General features: G+C 39.8%; 1 protein-coding gene and 1 non-coding gene across 2 annotated transcripts; both read right to left on the bottom strand.

Moving 5' to 3' along the window:
• Positions 1 to 1,140: 1,140 nt before the first annotated feature.
• Positions 1,141 to 8,273, bottom strand: snx15 (sorting nexin 15). The gene is made up of 7 exons (XM_028564379.1): positions 8,043 to 8,273; positions 7,289 to 7,445; positions 5,994 to 6,109; positions 5,437 to 5,719; positions 5,188 to 5,361; positions 3,049 to 3,246; positions 1,141 to 1,806 (listed from the first exon to the last, which is right to left on the bottom strand). The coding sequence occupies exons 1-7, from the start codon at positions 8,139 to 8,141 to the stop codon at positions 1,661 to 1,663; spliced, it is 1,173 nt and encodes a 390-aa protein (XP_028420180.1). The 5' UTR covers positions 8,142 to 8,273; the 3' UTR covers positions 1,141 to 1,660.
• On the bottom strand, positions 4,640 to 4,721 carry trnal-aag (transfer RNA leucine (anticodon AAG)). Its single transcript has one exon. It is a non-coding gene; the product is annotated as a tRNA-Leu (tRNA).
• Positions 8,274 to 10,620: the final 2,347 nt, after the last annotated feature.

The raw sequence follows: 10,620 nt of genomic DNA, 5'->3' as shown, positions 1-10,620 counted from the left end.
TGGTCTAATATCAATAATAATAAATTATTATTATTAATGAATAATGTATTCAGGTGAAAATATTAGCTATGGTATTAATAAAAAATTACAATCTATTACTGTTCTTTTAATGCATCTTGTAACTAATCTTTAACCACGTACAGCATTGGGCACTGAAAGAGGAAACATACTTGTTGACAGGGAATTGGGGGATGAGTGGACCAAGAATAAATTGACATACAAACAGACTGGTGAACAATAAATAATATGCACAATTAACATCAGCAATGACAAGAAAGCAGCAGCTCTGATAAAGATGTTAGTGGCGTTATTTTACTAACTGTAACTGTCATTTTGCAGCACTGGAGGGCTTGTACTTGCTACAGTACATACAGTTTATGTAACAAAAATTAAAAAAAAAACCACTACAGTAGTTGCCATTGTTTTTCATTTGATTATTGTAGCTGAAAAAAGGGTTCATGCGCAGTGTAAGTCCTGGTTTGATCAGCAGTCCAACAGCTTGTTTTAGCTAGCTAAACTGCTGCTTTGCTGTCAAACTTGCTCAGCTGAGAAAAACTAATGTGAGATTTAGCTGATTTATTGGTGGGGAACACTGGGAATGAGGAGTTCCTGCAATAGATTGTAATCAATATAATTTAATAGCCAACAGCGCCTCCCAGAGGTACTGCCTTGCTACCGCAAAACTTCAACCCTGTTGTGGCCGGGTTGGTTCAGTGGTAGAGCAGGCGCACATATACTGAGAGGTTTATGCCTCAACGCAGAGGTCCAGGGCTCGAATCCGACCTGTGATGATTTCCTGCATGTCTTCGCCCTCTCTCTCACCTAGCTGTCCTGTCAAATTAAAGGCGGAAAAGCCCAAAAATAATTTACTAACCTGCTAAATCTACAACAGCTCTTTGATTGTGTTGCGCGGCCGCTGTATACTGAACTACAGTAACATTTAAAAATAAAAAAGGTGTATGTACAGTTTCAAATCAGTAGTTTTTACCATCATTATGTAATCCAAATTTTGCAGTTACAGTCTTACCGAACACTGTTGGTTGCAGCAAACTCGCTCCTTCTATACTTTTAACACCAGGGAAACAGATATCTCTTTGACTTTCAATTAAAATCAGATTTATTAATCAAAACATTGTTTGTGCAAAATGCAAATTACTGTTATAGACTACACATTACTGTATTTAACAAGAACACATTGTAAAAGGAGAGTAAGAATCAAACGAGAGAAAGAGATTGATAGAGATAAATGGATTATTTACCCATTAATGCATGAAGTTTACAGTTTTATATTTATATTTAGTAAATCACAGATTTTCCCCTACACAAAGACCGCTAAAGTAGCAGTCTGCAGTGTAGTGTGTACCTCAGGAGTGTGTGTCTATGTATGTGTGTGTGCTGGTAGTTGTTTTGCGCCTGAATGTATTTCTGAATGGTTTAAATGTGTTTTTTGTTATAACTGTATGTTTGTGGTCAACAAACATACTGTATATAACTTTGCATTTGTGTAAGTATGCCTATGAGTATGTGAGTGTGAGTGAGTGTGTGTGTGTGTGTGTGTGTGTGTGTGTGTGTGTGTGTGTTTGTATGTCACAACCCTGAGCTTCTTTGTCTTTGATCTTTCTTTATGTGTGTGAAGAGTGTATATAAAAAAAGTGTGCATCTAAGGGTCCTGTGTATGTGTGTGTGTGTGCGTCAGTGTGTGAGTGTGTGTGGGCGAGGAGTGCCTGTCAACCAACATCTCAGTGTGCTTCAGATACTGGGCTGTCCTTCTCATCACAGACTCCCTGCGTATTGGATCTGGGTCTCCTGGACAGACAGACAGACAGACAGACAGACAGACAGACAGACAGACAGAAAGACAGACACAAATACTAATATTATTATTATTACTGCTGCTGTGAAAGTGTAAAGAGGACATCGAGAAAAGAGAGGGGAAGGTAGAGAAAGAAAATAAGGTATGTCAAATCTTTCTTAAAAAAGATTTTCTTTAACTTTATTTATCAATTTAAACAGCAGTGCTAAAAAAACAGAAGCCATCTATAGGACAACTGAGCTCAAAAGGTATTTTGGCAGCAGTGGGATTCAAACCCACGCCCCAGGAGAGACTGGAGACTTAATCCAGCACCTTAGACCGCTCGGCCACGCTACAACACAAAAACTGTCTTGTCACTGTGTACAACTGAGAGGGCACAAAGTAACCCTAGATAACCCATTAGAGGGGCTGTCACATGTTAGCACAGTAGCAGATAACACACATACTTGTGTTAGTTTGTCAAGCTAATTTAGATCTGTGTATGACTGGCTTTGTTGTAGACAGCACACCAGAAGGTCCAGAGTTAATTTTTGTTTGATTAATGCATGCATCAAATGCCTCTTTTTCTGACAAACTCCATAAGCTGGTTCAGCATGTATAATAGAATATAGTGGTGTCCCTTAAAATATATTTCTCAAAGAAGGCATTTATAAAAAGAAGTGAATTACTTAAAAGAGTCAAATTAGTCAAAAGAAAGGTGAAATATCTTCAAGAATCTAAAGGAAAAGCAAACTGCTTTTGACTTATGGATATACCATGACCTGCAAGACATGAATCTTTAAACACAAATCACAAGTCAGAAATGACTTAAACCCTTCAACATGAACAGAATAAATACAATTTCTACATTTTAAGATGGCGCACCACAGAAAGAACACTGAGCTGAAAATGTTCCTTTGGCAGCAGTGAGATTGGAACCCACGCACCCGAAGAGACTGGAGCCTTAAGCCAGCACCTTAGACTGCTCGGCCACGATACCACATGCCATGCTACAGATAACCTTTGATAATGGACAGTAAATACTGAACATATTTTTTTGATTTTGACATGCCACACATGTTCTGCTGGTAAACAAGACATTATAGTTAAATGCACAATGTAATTTGTGCTGATGCACTAGCTTATTTGCACATCATTTGCACTGTCATGCAATTTGCAGTTTTTGCAAACGAGTCTGAATTCTTTACCCTTTCCCAGCAATCCAACTTCCTCAATCCCTTCATACGTCTTCTCACCCTGTACTCCAGTGATCAGTATATCCACCGCCGTCCTGTATCCACGAATGGCAGAACTAAATTCTCCCTCCTTCTCCCTCTTCATTGCAGCTGTTAGCTCAGTGGCAGCTTGGTCTAAGTAACCCACGTCCTCTCCTTTCAGACTGGCTGGTGGCAGTGAGAACAATTCCGAGTGGTCACTGGAACAATTGGATTTATCTGGAATAGAGAGAAAAAGAGCAAATTATTTATTTACTAGCAGAGAAATAATTACAACAAGCCAACTCTAAGATTATGTTAGATTTCATATTTGTAACACTCCAAAATGTATGGAGTGACTCTAAGAAGTCACTGGATGGTATTTTTTTTCAAGCAAAAATGGGAAACATTGTCTGGTTCCAGCTCACATTTAAGAATCTGCTAATGTTCTTTGTCTAATAGAATGTTTAACAGAAATATATAAATTTGGGGGCAGTTGGCCGGCAAGCACTGTGAAGTAGTCACCTAGGCTCTGGGAAATTATCAACTACACCTTTTACAATGTTTGATGTATAATAGCTAGATAAATAATGGATTAGTGAAGAAGGTAATCAGCAGATAATGACAATAATTGCTAGTTGCAGCCCTACTTAGATGTGACTATACACCAAAAAGTCAAAATCCACAATCATCTGCTCTTTCTAAATGTCCAGCAGGAAGAATTCCCTTGACAGCAGTTGGATTCCATCCACTCCCTGTGAAGAGTCTGGAGCTTTAATTCAGCACCTTAGACCACTCAGCCAAACTACTGCATTAAAATGCATGTATCATCTTCTATAGTTCTTTCAAAATTGGCTAATTTCTTTATTCAAAATGTTTTTGCCTTTGTGTACCAAAAGATTAGCCTGGGTAAACCCTGATGAACTTCCGGCAAATTTGAGATTTGCTCTGCAAGTCAGTCTGGCGACTAGCCCATTCAAGCCCATTTCCAATGTCCCCAAAATTGAGGCACCAATCACAACCACTGAAGCGGGCTTTACACCAATCACAACCGTTAAGGCGGGATTTACGCGACGACGATAGCACAGTGACGGCGAGAAGCTTTTTGTTTACATTCAACGGCTACCGAAGCGCAGCGTCACCTGGATCGTTGGTCTGATTGGTTGAAGGACTATCAATGCTCCCAGAGGCATTTGAGCGGCGTCCGTTGGTGACGCCCCCTTGAAAATGAACTGTCAATGAACCTTTCCCAGACCCACTCTCAGTTACAGCTGAGAAGAGTCTGGTGTCATCCAGGCTACCAAAAGATGATCTTGGAAATGACTTGAGCCCAAAGAACATGCTATGCTGTGTATATAAGAGTTTAACATACTCTTTCAACAGTTTAAGATCCAGCTCCTCCGAAAGCCCGTGAGGTGACAAAACGTCAGATTGCTTTACATATTTCCTTACTTCTCTGTCTTACATAGATAGGAAAAGCTCACTGGCACCTGGATATACCATGACCTAGTGATGAGTCTTTAAACACAAATCACAAGACAGAAATTACTTAAACCCATTAACAGAATAAATCCAATTTCTACATTTTAAGATGGCGCACCACAGAAAGAACACTGAGATGAAAATGTTCCTTTGGCAGCAGTGGGATTCGAACCCACGCCCCCGAAGAGACTGGAGCCTTAATCCAGCGCCTTAGACCACTCGGCCACGCTACCACACAACAGGGATAGATAACCTTTGACAATGGACAGTAAATACTAAACAGATTTTTTTTTTGATTTTGGACACACACTGACAATGCCACACATGTTCTGCTGGTAAACAAGTCATTATAGTTAAATGCACAACGTAATTTGTGCTGATGCACTAGCTTATTTGGGGGAGGGTGGGTCAGCTTTCAAGTAAAGGATATTAGTTCGGAGCAAATTATGTGTTTTCGTGTTTGGTCCACAGCTTGGGATTATAATGTTCAAGTGTCAGCTCAACATAACTTCTTAAAGCCACTCAGCCTATAAGAAATCAGGGAGTAAAAATAATAGAATCGGCACAAGAGACAAATTTTTCGAAAAAAAAAACCCCACAAAAGACTGGAAAACCAAGCTATAATTAGATTAAGCCAGATTTGAGAAGGTTTAGGGCATTGGTATTGCTTCATGTGCATCCATTGACATTTATTTTCACCTTGTTTATAGCAGGGATCAAAGACAGCCAAGTCATTATCAGTCAGAGGAGGTGGACCTTCCTCTTTGCAGGGTGGAACTTGCTCTTCTGCCACAGAGTCAAACAGTGAATCAAATTCTTCCTGGGACTCTTGTGATTGGTGGTTTCTGGCTTGGCAAGGGTCAGGAGACGGAACTGGAGGGGGAAAAGAAGATTAATAAAGGAAAGAAAAGTACACGCCAGTGTAAACGTATGGTAGATGTTTTGTACCTCTGTCATCCAGCTCTGTATCGCTAAGCTCCTCTTGTTCTTGTTCTTCTCTCGGAGAGCCTCCCATCTCGCTGTAAGCCTCAGCCGCCACCTCCAGTTCTCCCTCTTCTAAGCCCAGGTTGATGCCCAGGTCTTGGGGTAAGGTGGGAGCCTCCCTTCCCTCCTCCTCCTCTGCGGGTTCACAGTCTGACGCCCTGCGCTTGGGAAGGGGGATGAGAGGTGGGGGCAGGGGCCCAGCAGAGGACAGAGGAGTGGCATCCAGAGGCCTTGTCACCTCACCACCCTGAGAAAGGAGAGGGAGAAAGAGAGGAAATCAGGGTAAATGTAGGGAGAGAGAGAGGTAGGATGGAAGGAGGTGGTGTGGGGTAGAAGGAGAGCAAAGAGACAGAAAATAAGGAGGATAGGTAGGACATGTGGAACAGAAAGGTAAGAAGCAGGACAATAGAAGGAAAATAAAAAAGGAGACACAACTCCTGGTCTGCCACATCTTTTCCTGTGTGCAGATGTGCGTGGCTATTTCCTATCTGTTTCACTTTCTGTACAAGTGTGGGTCTTACTCTGAAAAAGTCCTTTAGCTGTGGGCTATTGTAGAGTGCAGGTATGCTGGTAGTAAACAGAAGCATGACCTCTGCAGCATTCCTCCTCTCTTCAATCACGGCCTCATCAAACCTTCCTGAAACAGAGACAGACAATATAATAATGGCAATGTGGATAAGGATGCTAGGACATTACGTTGCATGGAAAAAAAAAATAAGAGAAACAAACAGCAGAAATATAAGCCGGACTGATCAACCTTACAATGTTTGTTTTTGGGGAGACTTTTAGATGCGTTAATCCAAATGGACATTTTTCTGGCTGTAGTTTGCAGTGTTGTTAAGTAATTATCCCATCAAGTCAGCATTGGTGAGGGTTTAGAACCACTCTTACTCTTTGCCCAAGCGTTCAACCAATGCAGCACGGTAGCTTGAAACTCACTATAAATGGTGACTGTCCACTGGTATTTGACTCAACTGTGTAGCTGCCTTTTCAGTTGTAAGTCGGTTACCACTGAAAAATAAAGTAATAGGCTGAGGGGAAGTGTCACAAGAGTCACGACTATATGCCAATAACAGGCAAACTGGAACAAGTATCCTTGCCAAAGATGACTGAAAGACACTCAACAGGCTAAATGTATAGAAAAGCTACAAACCACTGCCTAGTTGAATTGAATTACCATCTCTGACAGTGTAAAAACCTCTGCAGTGTAGCCTATTAGGAGTTATTTATCTAGCCCCTGCAGAACACCAAACAAATCAGTTAGTCAGTGATCTTAGCATTTGGTAAGCAGGATTAGATAATAAGGCATGCACGATGGCCCGGGGCAAGTTAAACGCCACTTCGGGCAAGTCATTATAACAACCCAGTTGCCCGTTCGGGCATCATCGTATCATAATCATTTGATTTGGATGTGCCGTTGGCCAACCAAGAATTGTGGTTTTTTCAAAAACAATTTTACACTTTTGATGCTATCAAAGTTTGACTTTTTTTCCAACATTTTTGTTAAAAGATTTTACGTTTTTTGTGGGGGGTTTTATGCTTTTTTTTTCACGTATTTTGTAAAGTTGTAATAAGTAAGTAGTATGTAAAGTTTGACATTCTTTTTACGTTTTTTTTGACGGGTTTTGTTTTCAAACGTTTTTTCTTGGATTTTTTTTGTATACAGGCAAATAAAAATTTACTTAAGGGCATGTAGAATTTTTTTTTAATTGCCCGGCCGGACAAGGGAAAAAAAAACCTTATCATTAAAACCTGGTAAGCATGCTGGAATTGAGTGTATCCATCTACAGTGTATCACAATCTTTGCCCATTATACCAAAGACTTGTGCGCGGGGAAAAGATGGAAACTCCTCCTGTCTTCTGAACAGGTTCCTGTGAGTGTAGGCCAACTCCCCATGGAGCTTCTTCAGCTCGGAAAACCTCCTCCACACGACCACCTCTTTCACATCTTCCGGATGACGCTTGGACACAAACTACAAACCACAGAGGAGAGAGGACGGCTTGTTACATGAACAACATGTTTAACATTAAGTGGCGGACCAGTTTTTCTGGCACCTTTGGACATCTCAAAGGTGCCAGTGTTGAAACCCGGGCAACATTTTGGATCAGTACAGTTGTTATGTGTAAGTATGTTTGTGTATGAATATAAGGGAGCGTGATGAAGGCTTGACTCTATGAAGATGTGATCCAATCAGATTGTGTATGCATGCCTGCTTAGACCACGGGGTTTTTGGGCGGTCATGGGGGTTCTCATGAACTGAATCACAAGTTCGCGTCGTTTCACTGCAGTGAAAGAGCCTTTGTTTTTTAATGACTATTTGACTTCATTGTATTAGAAACAAATAACAATACAAAGTCAGTTACTTCTGATTGATGTAACGTTAACTGACCAAAGACTAACAATGGTACAATAACGTGTGTGTTACGTACCTAAGTGAAATAACAAAACATAAAGGCAAACCACAAGTAAAATTAGCTTAACAGAAAGTTATTGGGTATAGTAACAATGTGGGTTTACGTTGCTGGTATGGTAGCAAACGCTTTTGAGAGATAAAGAGTGTTAAACCTACCCTTGCTGACACTTTGTATTCGGTGTGTCCCTTCTCGTGTGTGCGTGGGTCTGTAACGGTGAAGAAACGGTAGTATTCATCTTTGGGTTTTCGAGACATGTCCGTTACCGGCAACAACAGAAAAAGAGCGTGTTTCAGCGACACAAAACAGAGCTGTCAAAGCTGCAGTAGCTCTGTTGTGATTCTGCTGTTCCCTCCTCTCCGCTCACTTCCTGGTTGGTGACCTCAGCGAATGCGTGATTACGTTGTGCAGAGGCTTCAAGTTCGACGCCAAATGAAATGATGTAGTTGTAGATATAGAGAGAAATTTACTAACATCTTTTATTTTTGGTGTCAATTTGATCCCAACAATTTAAACCTCCAGAAAATGATTGTAATTAAAAAGATCACCCAATTCATGTCAAAAGAGTGTTTTAGGTCTCTTTGTTGACTACCTAAATATCCCTCTAGATAAAACATAACCCCCTTTTCCGCAGTGCCACATGCAGGGCGTCCAATGTGAAAAAATATATATCACGTAATTGTATGACCATTCAGTCCATCTTCCATAGTACCACCCTCATGCCCTGATTCTCTTCAGGTGCTTTCTCAGTGTAAACCTGCATACTCCAAGAATAGCTGTCGGTGCATGAAGCCCATATTTTGTATTTGTCCGGTTTGTTTTGGTATTTATCCTCAGTCACACGGGGGCCTGGCTTGTAAAGAGAGGTTAATCGCTGGACCTACTTGTCCTATAAATTCTGTAAAGCTGCGAGTTTGTCGCGTAGGACACGGGAGAAAAAAAAATTGAATGTCTTCAGAGACATGGTGGCTGGAAAACATCACCCTTCCAGGTTCAGTATTCAAAAGGCTTGCTGTTGCTTCACCTTCACCAAAGTTCCCCTACATATCAGGAGTTCTCGCACTACTACAGGTATGGTTGTGGGGTAAATTAGGGCCCTATAAAGACTATAACATTGCATGTGATAGGGACCTGATTGTCAGCCAAAACAACCTACACAAATGTGTGTAAAAATGTCATATTTCTTATGTTTTATACATGTATAACCCAAACCCTATACCCTATACTCTAACCCAGCTCCAACAGTCTGGGGTCAAACTGATCCCAAAGAACACGGACGCATTCAAAATCCATACAGGACATTAAAAATGTATAATCATGTTCATTTTATGTTTACCTATTGTCCCCATTAAATAGGTGAAGTCACTGAATATAAAGCAAAACAAATTATGTCAAGCACTGATTACGAGACCTTAAACATTAGTCAAACATCAGTAGCAGTGGTTAAATATTTGCACATTTATTTTATATTTTCTTTATTGTCTGATGTTGTAAAGAAAAAATTTTTTTTTAACATAATTGGCCTACTTGTAATAATCTTAATGGCAATGCACTAATTACATTTAAATTGGGCTTTCAGTTTATTTTGTATCTTTTCCCCTTTATATATTATATTTCACCAACACTGACATATTCAAAGTAACATAAGGCGTGTAAAAAATGTTCTGTTCTGTTGTAAGTTGCAGTACAGTCTGTGTGCTTATGCAGTTGAAATGCTGTTGGAATTATGGTGATCTCTTTGCAAACAATGTAATTATATTTTGACATATTATTCAGACCATTTTATATAATGCTCTAACATTTATAAATTAAGACAATAGATCAGGGCTTGACACACTGCATTTCAATTAGAAGTTGGTACATATACTGTTGAGGTGTGAGAACCTTATTTGAATATCTCAAAAATAGATTCAAGTGCTTATGAAATAGAATATACCAGTAGTTAGAACGTTTTAGTTAAAATAGTGTTTCACTACAGGGAATGTATGTAAAACCATGCATTTAGCTAAAAATTACAATGGTTGATTAAAATGGAAGTCAGAGTCATAAAAGGGTCAAATGTATTATGATATGTGTGATCATCATCAGTATTGTCTTTGCACCTTTTATTTCAAATCAGTGTAGAGACCATTGGAATACTCCAGGGGGCGCTAAAGCTTTATGTAATTTATCCATTGAAGTCTACTTAAGTGGAAAAGTGACTTTACAGTAAATAAAAATGACTTGTTTGATGATTCCTTCCTGATATAACTAATGTAAATCTGTATTCATATTGTCTGTGTCTCTGTGTCAAAGACGCTAAAATAAGATAAGCACATAAAGGTCTAGGCCTTACCCTTTTTGAGACAATGCAACAAAGAGAGCAACATCAGACATTGCTGCGCTGAGGAAGTTCCAGCTGTGCATTCATATTGTGCAACAATCCTTTCCCAAGCTTTTATTTATTTTCCAGCTCTTCTCTATGATGTAATGATTTGTAGGTCAGAGGACCTTACAGTATTTACTTTTTACTTTAATTCACAGACACATAAGTGAACTGAAATGATGAAACTTTTCAGCAGACCCTTGTATAAGTGTAGTCTGTAAAACCTCCTCAAGGCCTTGAACAGGAGATAGAGATAGAGTGTGAGATTATATCTATAGACTGTATATATCCCACAAGCTGTGGGCCAAAGGTCAGTGCTGCTTTCTTTCCCGGTAATTGCCTGCTAAATTGAAGGGGAAATGTGCTGCAGA

The sequence above is a fragment of the Perca flavescens genome, chromosome 19, assembly GCF_004354835.1.
Source record: "Perca flavescens isolate YP-PL-M2 chromosome 19, PFLA_1.0, whole genome shotgun sequence".
NCBI classification, from domain to species: Eukaryota; Metazoa; Chordata; class Actinopteri; order Perciformes; family Percidae; genus Perca; species Perca flavescens.
Note: the sequence above shows the minus strand (reverse complement) of the source record. Positions and strands in the feature narration are given on the sequence as shown.

Excerpts from the sequence above, each read along its gene's own strand:
- snx15 (XM_028564379.1), bottom strand. The coding sequence starts at position 8,141 with ATGTCTCGAAAACCCAAAGATGAATACTACCGTTTCTTCACCGTTACA. Across the intron at positions 5,720-5,993 it reads AGCTAAAGGACTTTTTCAGA|GGTGGTGAGGTGACAAGGCC; the intron begins GTAAGACCCACA and ends CTCCTTTCTCAG. Across the intron at positions 3,247-5,187 it reads TGATCCCTGCTATAAACAAG|ATAAATCCAATTGTTCCAGT; the intron begins GTGAAAATAAAT and ends TCTCTATTCCAG.